The sequence below is a fragment of the Camelus bactrianus genome, chromosome 9 (assembly GCF_048773025.1).
Source record: "Camelus bactrianus isolate YW-2024 breed Bactrian camel chromosome 9, ASM4877302v1, whole genome shotgun sequence".
Taxonomy (NCBI): Eukaryota; Metazoa; Chordata; class Mammalia; order Artiodactyla; family Camelidae; genus Camelus; species Camelus bactrianus.
Genome location: NC_133547.1, coordinates 13,380,066 through 13,399,054, shown reverse-complemented (window position 1 = coordinate 13,399,054; position 18,989 = coordinate 13,380,066). Strand labels below are relative to the sequence as shown.

General features: G+C 33.4%; 1 protein-coding gene across 9 annotated transcripts in view; it reads right to left on the bottom strand.

Annotated features, from left to right (window-relative positions):
* Positions 1 to 18,989, bottom strand: part of LOC105075715 (KRAB domain-containing protein 5) — a 102,792-nt gene that overhangs the window by 28,753 nt on the left and 55,050 nt on the right. For 6 of the 9 annotated variants that reach the window (XM_045523588.2, XM_074371120.1, XM_045523594.2 and 3 more), the window contains 3 exons: positions 18,115 to 18,241; positions 17,740 to 17,838; positions 4,960 to 14,246 (listed from right to left, as the gene is read on the bottom strand). In XM_045523588.2, coding sequence (XP_045379544.2) covers positions 12,523 to 14,246; positions 17,740 to 17,838; positions 18,115 to 18,241 — 1,950 coding nt within the window. In that variant the 3' untranslated portion in view covers positions 4,960 to 12,522. Of the gene's footprint in view, positions 1 to 4,959; positions 14,247 to 17,731; positions 17,839 to 18,114; positions 18,242 to 18,989 lie in introns of those variants that run through there. The other 3 variants (XM_045523580.2, XM_045523600.2, XM_074371123.1) reach the window with 3 other exon arrangements.

Here is an 18,989-nt window from a genome sequence, read left to right as displayed (position 1 = left end):
CACCAGAAATTGATACATTGTAACTGACTATATACTTTAACAAAAACTTTCAAAATTTCTAAAAATTAAAAATACAATAGATGGGATATGTAGGATGACTACAGAAGAAGAAATTAATGAGCTGGAATACATCAGATGTTCTTAGAAAGCAACAGAAAATTTAAAAGAGTAATGAATAAGTAAAAGCAGATAAATACAGAGAATAGAAGTGGATATGCTAATAAACAGAAGTCCTAGAGAAGGGGAAAAGGAGAAGAAAGAAAATGAATAAAATATTTGAAAAATCAGTTCCTTAGTAGGACAGATGACAGATCTGGGCTCGAAAGGGCTATTGTAGTGCCAAATAAAATAGGTAAGGGAAAATCCATACCTAGATACATTATAGTGAAATTTAACACAGATTATTCTACAGTGTTTCTGGAGGGGAGGGAGTCACAAGTAAGAATCAGGCATTGGATTTTTTAACTGCAACCGTAGAAGACAGTGGGTATTTTCTGAGTATTGAATGAAAAAAGTTTGAACAGATTATTATATCCAGCCAAAGAGTCTTTAAATTTGAAGGCATAATAAGTAATGATCGGCACATAAAGCAGCAGAAGTCAGAACAGTCAGTAGAAGATTAAAAAACATTCAATCTCATTAAAAATCTGAGAAATGCAAATTAAAACAACACTGAAACACTCCAAGTTTTTGGAATAATGAAGAGAATTGACAGTGATCACACTTTGCTGATAGTGCTTTTTGGTACAATTATGCAGAAAAAAATTTGTCAACATAAAGTACAACTGGAAATATTCACAACTACAGAACTCTGTTTACTTACTCTATTTATTTATTACTCCATTTATTTACTCTATTTCTCAGCTGTGAAAGAATAATTTTCCACATTTAAGCTACAAGACATCAATAAGGATACTGACTGCAGTTATTTTTAGTAGAGAAACATTGGAAATAAATATTTCTCAAGAATGTGGTAGATAATAAACACAAGCTCACTTAACAACCACTCCCAAATTCCTTCTCATTTTTTCTTCCTGTGTCAGAGGTTGAAGGAAAACATGCAAAACAGGATTCTAAAGAAAAATTTTGAATGAGAGCCTAACTCTTAAGGACTATGGCAAAAAGATACCAGATCTAAAAAGCTGTAAAATTGAGAACATTGTAGGATTAAAAAGCTGGTTTAAAAAACCCCATATACAGTATTCAGTACATTGAGAGCATCAGATTGTGGAGATGAGGAAGGAATATGGGGAAAGCTCTTTGTGAGCTCGGAATTGTATTTCTTCCAGGGTAGAAGAGGATGCTCATCCATCTCGTGCTTACTGTGAGGGGTACACTAAGATCACAACGTGGGGGGAAAGTGGAGTGCTGACTGACTGCCTGGAGAGATCTAAATCCTAAGAGAAGGGCTGACTAGTGCTGCTTTTTCATCCCCTAACCATCCTCAAGTATCCATAAAAAGAACGCATGAGTTTTTCCCAAGGACCAAATGTGGTCCGAAGTCTAGTTGAGGAAGGCCACTGGGAGAAGTGAACAAACTTCAGCATAGAGAATCTACAAGTATTGCTAAATCCCTAAGGGTGGAGGAAGGTGTAAATGACCTGCTGAAATGGAAACACGTTTGTCTGAGTCAAAGTAACTGCAGGTTCACAACTGCTGGATGTTCTCCAAAGAACCCATAAGAGCGTTCCATTAGGTGGCCAAGTGCAGAGGATAACAATGTTGAATCACAACAGTAGCAATCAAGTAAAAAATTACCTCTACCCTTTCCTTTTTCTTATTTGAGCTCCAATGTTGTAGAGGTCAGAAACTAGACAGCAAGCTGAATGATGAGTAAAAGTGCTACCATGGTAAACACAGAAATTATTTCTATCACTCTTCTTCCCTGAGGGTATGTCTCACCTGCAACAGATGACATATCATTAAAGAGAAGCCTCAGAGTTTAAAGTATCTTTATACTGGATTACCTAAGAGTGACCAAAAGTGGCTTCCTAGATTTTCACTGCATGGAAGAACCAACCTCCATAACTCAATGAATAAATCAAAGTGAAACCAGAGCATAAAAATAGTTGCCAAAGATTCAACCTAATGATCACCCACATACAGTAAAGAGGCAGTACATAAAAGTGGTTAAGTGTATAGACTTGAGCCAAGATGAGCAGTAAAAACTATTATCTCAGATCCAGCAGGACACCACCTCACATGCACAGTGTCACCAGCAGTGTTGTGCTGCATTAAGAAAATAGAGAGACTCCTGCCCTACATCATTTTACATCCTACAGTCCTTTTAATAAGTACTTCGGTTTGAACCATGGTTATGCCTATGTAGCTGTGGAAACTTAGCCGTGTTATTTTACCTCCTTGTGCCTCACTTTCCTCATCTAAAATGGGGAAAATAACTTTTTCTGACTTTATATATAAAGGGTTAAGTAGAAATGTCCTAAGGAATATTCTTTGGCACATAGTATGACATTCCATAAAGGAAACCTATTATACCCTCCAGAATCTCCATAGCAACACTTCCATACATGATCTCATTTTGACCAAGCAGATTTCACTGCTGGAAATTTAGAGACCAAGTGTGCACTGTGAGTCACATTTAAGATTAGATCTTCTATCTACGTGGTGGCAAAAGTCTGGTTCTCATTGACTGCAGCCCTGGTGATGACTCTAGTACTAGTACCCAATTTTTAGAATCACAGGGACTGAGTGGCAGAGGCAGTAACAGTGGCAGAGATTTTTCCACCAATCTAAAGGAGTGTTCAACATTTCTTTTGGTTTCACTGTCCTTGGTCATTTGCCCCCACTCCCACCCCCGAGATTCTAAAAACTACCCACGATCCTTTAATAAATCCCTTTCTACTTAAACTAGCCCTAACAAATTCTGCTATAAACTAAAAACTTTAACAGAAGGGAAAATAGACAAACTGTGATATATTCATATAATGAAATGCTAGTGCACACATAAAAATAAATGAAGCTTATCTGTATATTTCAGCCTGTGAATGTCTCAAAAAATGAATAAAAATTTATGGAAAGATAACATTATATAAAATTTAAAATTATGCAAAATAGCATGTTTATTGGTACACACACCTCTCATTATTTGAACTTAAATTATCAAAATATCCATTTAAGAATTTACAAAATTTCTTAAACCAAAATTCACCATCTGAATAAAAACCCCTCAATAATGAATCTTGATTCCTGCACTTTGTAACAACTTTAAACTGAACCAAGTATGGGTGAGATGTGGCGGGTACTATGCTCACATCCCAGTTAACTTCCCCCCTTGAACCTCCCACTTAGACATTGTTGAAACATGTTGTGCGTTATCACTATAATTTCTCTGAGAATTTGGCCGTTTATGGATACCAGTTCACTTCTGTTAGATGCCTGGGGGCATGACCAATCTTGTTTTAGAGAGTATTTTTTAAAAACGTATTTCTACGTCTAGTTTAATTACAGATGTCCCCGAGCATTAGAAAAGGAAAACAATTTTCTCTGAGTTTCTTTTGTTAAATAATTATACAATTTTTTTGGTGACTTTTTAAAAAATTGAAGTATAGTCAGTTTACAGTGTGTCAGTTTCTGGTGCACAGCACAATGCTTCAGTCATACGTGAATATACATATATTCGTTTTCATATTTTCACTGTAAGCTACTACAAAATATCGAATATAGTTCCCTGTGCTATACAGTATAAACTTGTTTATCAGATTTTGTGAGAATACTCCTCTATTTCGAAATGAGAGACACTGTGCCAGAGTTCAGTAGGTGTTCTGTGCGATTCAGTGCATTTGCAGATGTAATTCTTGGTGTACTTGTGGGAGAGAGCGAGCTGTGAGTCTCTCTACACCACCATCTTGGCTCCACCCAAAAATTATATAATTTTAAGTGCTTTATGTTAATCAGAAGCTCTCAGTGAATTATACTTTTTTTTTTAAACTTTTTTGGGGGAGGTAATTAGGTTTATTTATTTAGATGGAGGTAATAGGGATAGAGGTACTGGGTACCCAGGGCCTCATGTGTGCTAAGCATACACACTATCCCTGAGCTATACCCCCCCCCCCCAGTATTTTATGGATATTTAATAGTGTTCTACTTGCACTGAGGAAACTGGAGTTTGGAGACAAGCTAGATAGTGCTAAGTATTGAAATACAGGCTCCTGCTATTTAAAAATTAGCCATATTTACCAGGGAGAAAGAGGAGAAAGGGATAGATTAGGAGTTTGGGATTAACAGATACACATTACTATATATAAAACAGATAAACAACAAGGACCTACTCTATAGCACAGGGAACTATATTTAATTTCTTATAATGAACTGTAATGGAAAAGAACTGAAATATATATAAATAAATGAATAAATAAATAAATATATATATATATATATATATATATATATATATATATATATATATATAGGTATAACTGAATCACATTGCTGTACACCTGAAACTAACAATGTAAGTTGACTACACTTCAATGAAAAATAAGAATAAAAAAACCTTATAAAATAAATAGGTGTGGAGAGAGAAGAAAAAAAGAGAGAAACTTCTTTTCTTAATAAAAAGACAAATATTAAAATTCTGAAAAAAAATTAGCCATGCAACACTTTTACAGGTAAGATGCCTGTATATGAGCTGGAATTATACACACTAAATCTGTGACAGTGGTTGCCTAAGGGATAGGGGGGTTAAAAGTTTGAGAAACAGTGGGTCCTTGACATTAACGTTTTACATCTTTACTATAAAAATACGAAGCAAACATCATATCATTTTAATGTATTAATTTTACATGGTACATGATTGTTTTGTTATATTTTTTGAACTGTTCAAAAAAAGCTTACCCATCCCACAAATTACTTATTAAAACGTTGAAAATTATTATATTTATAATAGAAAGACTCTGGTAGTCACCACCTTAGCAATCAAACAGCAACACCAACACTAGGACAAGTTATTGTATTTATTTACATAATGACACATTTAATGCTTCCTATTATGTACAGCGCATCTCCTGCTGAAATAACCAATACACATCGCCATGTGGTTTTCTTGCCAAAACTGTTTCTCCTACATTTAATAATGAGGAAACAGAAAAATCCTGAAAATGAGATATTCTACTAAACCTAAGATTCTAAAATGGTAGTGTCAAAAAAGAAAAAAAGGTGGCGGTGACTATTCTCAAAAAAGATGAAAAGATGAAAACCTTGATCAGATCAGATTGGAAAAACATTTTATAAACCAGTTTTGAGATAATTCTGGAAATTATGTACTTATTTTTAATTTTCTAACATGCATAGTCTTGATGTTAAGACAATCTGCTTGTTTTTAGATGATGCATGTTAATGTATTTATGAGCAAAATATAGTGTTAATAAAGGAAAAAATGTGGCAGGATGTTAACCACTTGTAAGTCTAGGATGTGATGGGTGTTCATTTTACTGTTTTTTTTTTTTAACTTTTCTGTGGTTTTAGAAAACTTCAGAATAAAAAACTGGGAGGAAATAGCCAATAAAATAGCTAATAAAGTTTTTAGCTAATAAAAACTTCAAAATACAGAAATATTAGAATATTTAGGAAAATATGAATAATCTTAGAGTGAAAGAAACATTCTATCTAGGCATATCTGATCTATAAAAATGAGATCTATAACAAAGGCTGTATTAAAAATACAAAAAAGATGGTGAGAAATTATTTTTGTAACCCATATGATAAGAGACTGTAACCATAAACACACAAAAACTTCCACAGATTAGTGAAAGAGAAAAATAATATAAAAGAAACAGGGCAAAATTTATCAATAGGTAATTTACAGAAAATTTAGATGGCCCAGTAAGCAAATGAAAACAATCTACCTAATATTTAAAAGACTTCAAATTAAAGCAATGACATAATTTTTCATCAGAAAGGCTGACAAAGAGCACCAAGTGTTATTTAGACTGTGGAGAAATGTGCAACTCAACACACTGCTAACAAGACAATGTACTATATCTGGAAAATAATCAGTAATTAGCTATTACAATAAGAATACATACTCTTTGATTTACAAATCTGATGTAAAAGAATCTATCTTACGGAAATAAACACACACACACACATGCAAGTATTTGTGTATAAAGATGTTTAATGACAATTGTTTGAAATAGCAAAGAACTGGAAATACCATGAATGTTCTCCAATAGAGGCACAATTTGAATGTGTGATACTTCTACACATGTAGTATCTGCAGCTACCAGTATGAAAATGAGTAAGTTTGATCTATATGCACCTAGAAAGATGTCCGTGATGTATTACACAGGAAAAGTGGCAGACTGATGTCCATATGCTGATCTTGTTTAAATATATAAATACCCATAAACAACCACCTACAAAAGTGTATATTTAAGCATAAAGAAACCTATGGAAAGGTATTGACTAGCTTTTAACATGTTAGTTTAGAATGTCAGATTTTTTTCCCTTTTTGTGTAGTTACTATAATTTCTTGTGGAGAGGGGATGCATTATGTGATTTCAGAAGGGCAATTCAAATATGCAAAAATGTGTAATAAAAATAAGTTTAATTTCCAACATTTCTTATGAAAATAAACTGTTAGAAGTAGAGAACAAAGTAATGAAATAATGGCCCATTTGACCATCTTTATTCTTCTGTTTCTTGTACATTTTACCTTAGAGGAGAATCTCCAATTTTGAAAACTTAATTTCTGGACTAAATATTCCAGTGATAAAGCTGTCTATTGTGTTATCATGCCCTTAAAATTCCAGGAATTTGGCTTAAAAAAAAAAATCTCATGTTGAACTAAGATGACATGAGAAGGACTGTGAAGGAAGATGATTAAAAGATTTTCTTTCTTTAGGACAACAAAGGTCCTCAACATAGAAAAAAATGTGATTGATGTACAGAGACAGCACCTTGTTCTCCCCTAAACTTAGTTGGCCACCAGCTATAATGTTTAGAATTTCCACCTCTGGGATTATCCCTTTGAGCTATAGCAGCATTTACATAAATAGTTCACATGCAAAAGATATTAAGGCATTATAAGAAGGGACCCTTGGTCAAATAGTTTGACACATGATAGGTTAAAGTAAAAAAAAAAAAAGCTTTACTGCAATATTTATTACAGCCCTGATGAAATAAAATGAACTTATTGATCCAAGAATTGATGTGAAATATGCAGTGATTTACAGGCTTATTTGGCCACAAAATCTTTTTTTTTCCAATACCATCTGACTTCTAGCATTACATGAAATATACTATGGGAAATTTCAGGTTACTATATTATTGCTGAAATTCAATTATTAACACACAGATATTTCCCCACATCAAGCAATTAAAAGCAAGCAGTTTTAAGGTAGCACATGGTAAATCACTCTTACATTATTGTAAAAACATTTTGCATATGTGGCAATTATGCAATCCACCCAGTAGTGATAGGTTTATTCATGATATAATGAATTACAAAACCTGAGAAAATAGGCTTTTTCTCAATGGAGGGTGGTAGTGACAGCAAAGCAATCTTGCAAAACATGTATGAATTATGAGTCTCTAATTTTTGGTGCGCAATAACTAAACTTTGAACTCATTGGCAAATCACAGTGTATTTGAATTATATACGTTGATAATTTAAAATCTGTTAAATAATAAGACTGATAATAGTTAATAAAAATATTAAGGGAGTGTGTCTTGGCTAGATAACTTTAAAAACTTCCTATCATTTTGGAGCCAATGAATTTATAATTCAAATAACAAAAAGACAATTTAACAGACTGAATAATTCCAATTTTTATAGAACTGTTGGGATACTAGCACTGATAGTTTGAAAAACTAAAAATCAAATACAATTCTTCACAATACTAAGTGAAATAAGTCAGGGACAAGTACCATATGCTCTCAGTTATACGTGGAATCTAAAACAAACAAACAAACAAAAAAAACTCACCAAAATCATAGATAACAAAGAATATAGGTAACAAAGATTAGATGGGAGGTTGCTAGAGGTAGAAGCAGGGGTGGGTGAAATGGGTGAAGGGTGTCAAAATGTATAAAACTCTTATTATAAATTATATATATATAAATTATAAAGTAGTAAGTCATGGGGATGTAGTACACAGCATGGCAACTATAGTTAATAATACTGTATTTGCATATTTGAAAATTGCCAAGTATATCTTTAAAAGTTTTTATCAAAAGGAAAAATATACTGTAACTATGTATGGTGAGAGATGTTAAATAGACTTATTGTGGTGATCATTTAAAAATATACATAAATATTGAATATCATGTTGTACACCTGAAACTAAAAAGTTTGTCAATTATATCTCCAAAAAAAAAAAAAAGAGAGAGAAAAATTGTTCCCACCTTGAGAAAAAAAAGGTTAAAATTTCATGATGGAAAAAAATCTCTGAAATTATTTAACATTTTTCATAAAAGAAAAAGTATTTTTCAGACTTATTTTTGTATACCAGAAGTTGGGTTTTTTTTTTTGGTACATTTGTCTTAAGCCAAATATTAATTTTTAGACATGGCTATTAAGCATTCAGCCAAAGTGTTTTCAATAAACCTCTCCAAGTAATAGTATTGCATGAAATTTTAATTTAAATTGTGTACAAATTGGAGTGATGTAAAATGTATTTCTTCATTTGGGTCACTCTCAAAAAAGTCTGAAAAAACATCATATTCCAAAACCACACACTAAGAGAATGAAAATGACTTGAGGCTGCATTGAGTCTTTTTTTGGTCATAATTATCTCTTGGAAATACTATTTCTAAGCTCTGAAATTGTAATTAATCTAGAAAAGATTAAGTCGTAGATATTCTGGTTAAGTGGTATTCCTTTGTATCCTTTTGTCTGTTAGATATTATTTACATTTTTCTTATTTATATCTATTATCATTTAAAGCTATTATCTATTATCTGGTCCTGTTTGATTTTGATGTTAGGGCTATGCTACTATCCTCAAAGAACGAACTTCAAAAATTTTATTAGGGCAGGAGTTGAAAAATTTCAAGTTTACTACTAACTGGTCTAAATTTCTCAAAAAACACAAAGTACCAAATCTCACATAAGACAAAATAGATATCCCAAATAGCAAATAAATATTTTTAAAAACTGAATTTATGTTGTAAAGCTCCCCAAAAAGAAATCCTCAGGCCCAAATGGCTACACTGGCAACATTTCACAAACACTAGAAGAATGAACACAAATTTTATAAAACTTCTTCCAAAAAACAGAAGGAACGCTGTCCAACTCATTTTATGAGGCCAGTATTACACTGATCCCAAAATGAGACAGACTGGGAAAAAAAAGAACATCTCTCATAATTTTAGACATAAAAATCCTCAAAATGTTAGCAAATCAAATCTAACAAGGAAATTATACAATCTAAGTAAGTGAGATTTATTACAAGTATACAAGACAGGTTTGACATAGAAAAAAAAATCAATGTAAACCACCATATCAACAGGTTGAAGAAGAAAAATCCTATGATCAACTGCCTGAAAAATTTCAATTGCTGCAGAAAAAGTATTTGATAAAATCCAACATCTATTCATGATTTTTTTAAAAAAATCTTTCAGGAAGTTAGGAATAGAGAACTCCTTCAATTTAAAAACAAGCATCTACACAAAACTTTTAGCTGACATCATACTTAATAGTGAAAGATTGAATGTTTCCCTCCTAAGATTAGAAACAAGGCAAGGATGCTCTCACCACTGTTACTCAACAAGCACTAGAAGATACAGTCATCATAATAAAGCAAGCAAAAGAAAAGACACAGAGACTAGAAAAGAAGAAACAATACTGTCCTTGTTTACAGCTGACATGATCGTCTAGGTATGAAATCCCAAGGAATTTACTAAAAAAAAAATCTTCCAGAACTAATTAGTAAGTTTTGCAACAGGTCATAGATTACAAGATCAACACACAAGTTATTCAGAATCAGTATACAAATTATACTGATATTATAATCTATGACTTTGTTGTAGAACTCATTAATTATATAATTTATATACTGGTTTATATATATGTATATGTACATATATAATTTGTGTATACTACTGATTATGTAAAAACAAAAACAAAATACCATTTACAACTTTTCCAAAGAAAATTAAGTTATACACTTAGAAATCATGTATCAGATCTGTATGCCAAAAATTACAAATCCTAATAAAAGAAATCAAAGAAGACTGCATTAGTTTCCTAGTGCTGCCATAACAAACTATCCCAAACTTGGTTTAAAACAACTAAACTCTTATTTTCTCAAGTCCTGGGGGTTAGAAGTCTAAAATCAAGGTATTGGCAGCCACATGCTTTCTCTAAAGGCTCTAGGGGATGATCCTTTCTTGCCCAACCCAGTTTCTAGTGGCTGCTGGTAACCCTTGGTGTTCCTTGGCTTGCAGATGCATCACTTCAACCTTGCCTCTGACTCTGCGAAGACCACATGGTCTTCCCTGTGTGTCTGTGTCCATATTTTCCTCTTCTTATAAGGATACCAGTCATTAGAGTAGTGCCTGCTCTAATCCAATATGACCTCAACTCGATTACATTTGCAAAGTCTCTGTTTCCAAATAAGGCCACCTTCACAAGTATTGAGAGTTAGGACTTAAACATTTTGTGGAACACAGTTAAACTCACCATAAAGACCTAAAAATGGATGTATAATCAAGTTCATGGATTGGAAGACTTAGATAGTAAAGATGTCAATTATCCCCAAATTAAAATTCTATTAAAACAGTAAGCAAGACAGGGTAGTACTGGTGGAGGGATAGACACATAGGTCAATGGAAGAGAACAGAAAATCCAGAAAGAGACATACACAAATATGTCCGGTGGATTTTTGATAAAGGCACAAAAGCAATTCAGTGGAGGAAGAAAGCCTTTTCAACAAATGGTACTGGAGCAACTGGACCCATAAACCAAAACAAACAGTAACATGAAGCTAAAGCTTATAATAACGTATGCAAAAATTAACTCAAAATGGATCAGACTTAAATGTAAAACATACAACCATGAAAACTTTAGGCAAAAACACAGGAGAGGATCTTTGGAATCTGGAGGTAAACAAGGAGTCCTTAGATTTGATACCAAAAGCAAGATCCATAAAAAGAAATATTAATAAGCTAGACTTTATCAAAATTATAAACTTTTGCTCTTCAAAAGGCTCTGCTAAAAGGATGAAAAGCTAAGCTATGCACTGGGGAAAAAAACTGTGCAAACCCCATATCCAACAAAGGAATAGGATCATCTAGAATAAAGAAAGCAGTCTCTCAAAATCCAACAGTTAAAAAAAAAAAAACACAACTAAAAAATGAAGGAGTAAAAGGCACAGTCATTTCACCACATCGGATATAGAGACAGCAAATAAGCACACAATAAAGTGTTCATCAGTACCCCCTAGGGAAATGGAAATTAAAACCACAGAGATTTGACTATACATCTATCAGAATGGCTATGATAAAAAGTGGTGACAAAACCAAACGCTGATAGAGATGCAGAGAAACTGGGTCACTCACGTTCCTGGTGGGAATGTAAAATGGAAAAGCCACTTTGGAAAATGATTTATCCATTTCTTATAAGAGAAACACTCATTTACTATATAATCCAGAAACTACTGTCTCAAACATTTGTACCAAAGAAATTGAAACTTATGTTCACTAAACACTTACACAAAAATGTCCACAAGCAGCTTTATTTGTAATGGCGAACCACTTATTTTTTTCCTTAGGGTTTCCTTTCAGTAAGAATTTTGATTCAGAACAAGGTATAACCTCACATGAATTATATTAAAATATTTTGTTCCAAAATGATTTATCTGATGCTTAGTAGAAGTGATGAAAGATTTACCTTAGGTACTGTATTTGTAAAGTTTCCTTCTTATTTGAATTGTGAACAATTAAGATGCTAAATAAAATTAATGTTTACAATAATAACTTTTATTAAGCATAAACTATGTAGTACACAAGGCTTTAAGGCTTTATATGTATTTACTTCTTTAAATTGCAGATCACTATGAAACATATGACATTGTTTTATGAAACTAAAACAGGGGTTAAGTAAACTTCCCAAAGGAACATCCATGTAGTAAACAGTAGAGCTCAGATGATGCTGAACAAGAGAACAATGCTAAACAAGAGAACCCTACATTTTAGGGTTGAGCTCTCATATGAATTCACTAATGTCTAACAAGGATTGAAGTATGATGGAGAATATGAAAAGGTATATGTATGTATGTGTGTGTGTGTGTATGTATGTGTATATATATATACACACACATATATATATATGAACCACTATGCTGTACACCAGAAATTTACACATTGTAAATCAACTATACTTCAATTAAAACAAGAAATATGATGGAAAGCAATTTGGCATTTATATTAACCTAGCCTTTCTTTACTGTGAATTCTCTGAAGGTGAGTTACTCATCAGTGAAAGTTAAAAAGGATCCCCGCATTCATAATCTGAATTTTCTAATATTCCAAAGCTGAATTCAAGGGTAAATAGGTAAAGGATCTATAAATTAATTTTTTCATTCAGTTTTTCTCCATTATGAAGCTTCTGATGTTGAGTAAGGTGTGAATGACGTCTAAAGTCCTTACCACATTCATTACATTTATAAGGCTTCTCACCAGAATGAATTCTCTGATGTTGAGTAAGTTGTGATCCACGATTAAAGGCCTTCTCACATTCATTACATTTGTATGGTTTCTCACCAGTATGAATTCTCTGATGCTGAGTAAGATGTGAACCACGAATAAAGGCCTTCCCACATTCATTACACTCATAAGGCTTCTCACCAGTATGAACTCTCTGATGATAAGTTAGCTGTGAGCCACGAATAAAAGTTTTACCACATTCCTTACATTCATATGGTTTCCTACCAGTGTGAAAAATATGATGTAGATTAAGTTGTGAGGCACAAATAAAGATCATCCCACACTTCTTACATTCATAGGGATTCTCACCTGTATGAATTCTTTGATGTTGAGACAGTTGTGAACCATATATAAATGCCTTCCCACACTCTTTACATTCATAGGGTTTTTCACCAGTATGAATTCTCTGATGCTGAGTAAGATGTGAGCCACGAATAAAGGCTTTCCCACATTCCTTACATTCAAAGGGTTTTTCACCAGTGTGAATTTTTTGATGTTCAGTAAGTTGTGAGCCACGAATAAATGATTTCCTACATTCCTGACATTCATAGGGTTTCTCACCAGTATGGATCCTCTGATGTCGAATAAGCTGTGAACCATAGTTAAAGTCCTTTCCACATTGCTTACATTCATGTGGTTTCTTACCTATATGGATCCTCTGATGTTCAGTAAGTTGTGAGCCACGAATAAAGGACATGTCACAAACTTTACATTTATAGGGTTTTTCACCAGTATGAAGTCTATGATGTAGAGTAAGCTGTGAACCATAACTAAACGCCTTCCCACATTTCTTACACTGATAGGGTTTCTCACCAGTATGAATTCTCTGATGTTCAGTAAGTTGAGAGCCACGAATAAAGGCCTTTCCACATTCCTTACATTGATAGGGTTTCTCTGCAGTATGAACTCTCTGATGGTAAGTTAGTTGTGAGCCACGAAAAAAGGCCTTCCCACACTCCTCACATTCATAGGGTCTTTCACCAGTATGAATTCTTTGATGCTGAGTAAGATGAGAGCTACGAATGAAGGCCTTCCCACATTCTCTACATTCATAAGGTTTCTCTCCGGTATGAATTCTCTGATGATAAGTAAGTTGCGAAGCACAAATAAAGGCTTTTCCACATTCCTTACATTCATAGGATTTCTTAGCAACATGAATTCTCGGATGGTAAGTGAGCTGTGAGCCCTGAACAAAGGCCTTTCCACATTCTTTACACTCAAAGAATTTTTCACCAGAATGAGTCTTCTGATGTTCAGCCTGTTGAAAGCCTTGGACAAAATATTTTCTGCATGCTTTACATTCATACCATTTCCCAGTAGAATGAATTCTCTGTTGTAATGTAAGGGATGTGGTCTGACTAAAATTAGGCATTTCTTCATAGATTGCTAGTTGCCCAAAAAGTCCCTCTTTATTTCCTGATTGGCTTTCAAACTGGTCTCTGCATTCCCTATCATCCTGAAAACTTCTGCAGTCACACTTATGGCCTGTAAATTGTTCTATTATCTCCCACTGAGATGCTTCTAGTTCATAAATTTCTCTTTTTGAAGATAGCTTCTTGGTTTCACACCTGGACTCCCAGTCTATAAGAAAACAAGAAAGTAAACAAATGTTATTTTCATATTCCTGGAAAAATGAAACTTCTAAAGTAGAAATGGTGGACTCAAACTGAGTAACACTATCATAAGATGTCAATGGAACCAATGGAACAGAAAAAAAAAATCCAAAAGTAGACAATTTTAAGTGCAAATTTAGCATACAATAAAGGTAGTAGCTAAAATCAACAGGGAAAAGATGGACTCTTTTTAATAAATTAAAGTGATAAACATAAGGATAAATATACAGAAAAAAGATAAAATTGCATTAATTCCTTAGACCATACAGCAGGATAAATTCCAAATGGATCAGATGTCCTTATGTACAGAAATGAAAACATACAAATAACTAGAATAAAAAAACAGGTGACTTCTATACCTAGGAATGGGGAAAACTTTTCTCATCATAACTGATAAAAATGACCACATTACAGTAAAGAAAAGTTAGCATGTCAAAAACACATTAAGCAAAGTAAAATGACAAACTAGGAGAAAAAATTTGCAACTTATATCACAAAAGTGCAATATCCCTAATTTGTAAATAGTTTCTAAAAACGGTCTAGAAAAAAAAGACTAACAACACTGTAAAAATGGACTAAAGAAATGGATAGTTGATAGAAAAGTAGTGTAAATGGCTTTTAACCATATGAAAATAAACTCAACTTTGCTCATAAGACAAATGCAAATTAAAACTACACAGAGGTGAGGATAAGGAGAAATTCGAACCCTCATACATTGCTGATGGGAATGTAAAATGGAACAGCTGCTTCAAAAAACAGTTTTGCAGTTTCTCAAAAAGTTAACATAGAGTTGCCATATTACCTAGCAATTTCACTCCAAGTTGTAGACCCAAGAGAGTATACCCAAGAGTCCAACAGAGTTACCACATAACCCAGAAATCTCACTCATTAGATACATACCTAAAAGAATTGAAAACATATGTCCATTTATAAACTTGTATACAATGTTCATAACAGCATTATTTATATTAAACAAAAAGTGGAAACAACTCAAATGTTCATTAACTAGATAAATAAAATGTGGTATATCCACATAATGGGATATTATTTGGCAATAAAAATAAAAGATATACTAATATATGCTCCAGCATGAATAAACTTTGAAAACACGCTAGAATGAAACCAATCACAAAAGACCATATACTGTATAATTCTATTTATATGAAATGTCCAGAATGAGCAATACATAGAGACAGAAAGATTAGTAGCTGTGTAGGGCTGGGGGTTAGAGGAACATGGGAAATGATTATTACTTGATGGTGGGTTTCTTGTCGGGGTGATGACAGTGTTCTAAAATTGACTGTAGTGATGGGTTTATAAGACCATGAATATATTAAAAGCCATCAAACTGTCTACTATAAATGAATGAATTATATGATACGTGAATTATATTTCAATAGTTTTTTTTTTTATAAGAAAACTATACTGAGATGTTATTTCCCACCTCTTAGAATACCAAATTGCCAAATGTAACAGCAAATTCTGGTAGTAAAGCTGTAAGTAAGTTGGTACTCTTATACACTGCTAGTAAGAATATGAATGATACAAATGCTGTGAAAGGGAATGTGGTGATATCTAGCACACTTTTATACATACGCATATTACAACTCCACTTATGTGAAACCTAGCCCAAAATTGCACTAGCAAAATTTCAAAAATTCTGATGTACAAAGTTTTCATTGAAGTATAATTTGTTACAGAAAAAGATTAAAAATAACTCAACTGGCCATTGATAGGTGGCTGGTTGAGGTTAATTCATGGCATATCCACATCATGGAGTACTATGTAGCAGTTAAAAAGGAGTATCTCTTTATATTAATATAGAGTGTTATTTAAAATACATTGTTAACTATAAAAGAAATGTCAACAAAAATATGTATAGTTATGCTCTTTTTATCTTAGGAAGGAGAAGAGGTAGAGAAAGTATAAATATATAATACACATTTGCTTTTATTTAAAAAAGGGGAAGGAATAAATCTCATAGTTACAGGGTGGGGAAGGAACATATGGAAGAGCCAGGGATAGAAATCACATTTCTTTGAATCTGTTTTGTAGATTTGACTTTGCTGGTATATAAATATATAATTATAAAACAAAACTAAATTACAAGAAAGCATAGCTTAAAATTAATTTTAAAAAAGAACCAGTATTTACAACTGGTGGCATAAACATATAAGGAAATTACGTCAAACCACTTTCAAGCATAATTTGACTGTGAGATATACCCTACAGGGGGAATGAAAAACTGACAAAACAATGATCTCATACTGTTTTGAGTAATCATATTGTTAGTGATAATGTGATCTTAGAGGTTTCTGTGTACACACAGGATAAAATAAGAAATTATGTGATATTCCAAATGCATCATTCTTAGTGTCCATGATAACTGAGATTCCTGGCATGGGAGAAAATGGATGTGGCTGTGAGATCTTAAAAGGGGTTAAATGAAAAGCCTGTAGTTCAGAATCTGAATTGGAAGTATTGGTATCAACTCTTGCTACAGTTTATCTTTTGTTTTTTAATTGAGACTTTACTTCTTAGAGTAGTTTTAGGTTTACAGAAAAACTGAACCAAGTCCATGGAGTTCTACATGCCCTCTTTCCTCATCCCTACCTCAGCTTCCTTTATTGTTAATTCTTAATATCTTGCACTGGTACAGTACATTTGTTAGAACTGATGAATTTATACTGATATATTACTTCCTTCTATTTCTGTTCTCCCTCACTGACCCTAGCCACACTTATTTATCTGCTGATCCTCAAAAGCATCAAATTTATTCCTACCTCAGTTCCTTTGGAATTGCTAGTCCCTCTGCCTTAAACTGCTCTTCTGCTAGACTTTGTATGGCTTACTCCAGCACTTTATTCATGTCTCCTCTCAAATGTGAGCACATTAGAGAGCCATCTTTAACCACCCTCTCTATAAGAACACTTGCCCCATTATTTCATGATTCTCTATGCTTCTTGTTTTGTTTTATTAACACTCACCAATCTTTATATATTTTTATTTGTTACTCTCTTTCCTGTTATGAAAGATTCATGGGGATGGGGAATTTTTCTTGTTCACTGCTATATTTTCAATACTTAGAACACAGAGTGTATTTTTAAAATATTTGTTGGATAAAGACTTTTATACAGATTCCAATGGATAAAAATATAAAATGGTAAAGTGGTTATCATCAGAAAAGAAGGAGAGCTAGTCTCTTTTTGAAAATATAGGTGAAAATGAAAGAAAATCAGGGAAGTGGTAAATGGAGCAAAGAAAGGGTTTCCTTTGGTGACTGAGCTAAAATAGTTTTGCCTTCCAGGGCTCAGGCTTTTACTCCACAGGCTTTGGAGTAAAAGGCCTTAGTTGGGTCTTTGAGAACTTCCAAGTTAATAACTCAAAGATGTGACCAACTTTCTAAGCAATTTGACTCTTACCCACAACGGCCTCCCTTTGCCTGATCATGTATTACTTACCAGGACTCTGACCTCTTGTCTCATCCTGCACAACCTTCCAAGGTTCTTTCCCTTGCTCCAGTAAGGAAAGCACATCTGGCTTAGAAATGGAAATTCCTGCTTATAAGAATGGAAATAGATATGGTTATGCTCTGCTTGTTCATAATTAAAATTGAGTCCATTGTCCATCGAGTCAGTCAGTTACAGAAAGATTCAGAGGATGGATATCTGAAGAATAGAGAACATAAAGGTGCCCAATGGAGCTGTCCATTTTAAAGTCTGTAAGGCACAAAAAATGTACTTGGGACTAGAGGTCTGAAATTCATCTAGGCACTTGAAAACTTTTCCAAATTTCACAAAGACTGAAGTTGAGTTACTGGGAGAAGATAGACTTACCCAGTGAGACCAAGTTGTTGTAGTTCTCCAACATCACGTCTCTGTACAAATCTTTCTGTTCCAAGTCTAGGCACTCCCACTCTTCCCGAGAGAAGTCTATGGCCACATCCTTGAATAACACCAACCTCTGAAATGACAAACCCAGTATTAATGGTAAAATAAATAAATGTTTTTTAGAAGAAATAAGGACAAAAGTATATGAAGGTGCCAAAACACTGAGGAAATATGTTGAAGCTGGAAGCTTGCAATGTGGGTAGGTAATGGAAAGGAAGTGAGATAAATGCAGAGCACCTAAATAGTTCCTAAACATTCCTACTACTCTAACACAGCCTCTTGGGAACAGCTATGGAAATAAACAAAAGCCAGGTAAGTGGAGTTCTCTGATTAAATGAAATACTGTGAGCAAGCACATAACACATGCAAATCCTCAAATAAATTGCAAGTTCCTTCCTCCCTTTTCCCCTTTGAAGAATTGAAAACAACAAAAAGAAAAGAAGAGAGGGAAGTAGGGGAGGATGGAAAGAGGAAAGGAGGGAGACAAGAGAAAAAAAAAACAAACCTGATGGGCACATTCCAAATGTCTTTTAAAATGTTTATCTTAGAAAAAAAGAGTTACATATAATTTAAGGATTTATTTCCAACTCAAGTCTCATAATAAGTTAGCAATAATATTCTTCCTTGTCCTGACAAATCCTTTCACAGACATCATTTTTATAAGCTACAAAATATTCCATTTTGATTGTAATCATTTTCTTATTTTATGGTATTTAGTTTATACTCCTTCTCTTACGTCCTTCATCGCTGTTTCTAAAATTCTCAACCATCTAATCCTCTTGATCATGTTACCATTCATAATTGCTCACTGTACATTTTTT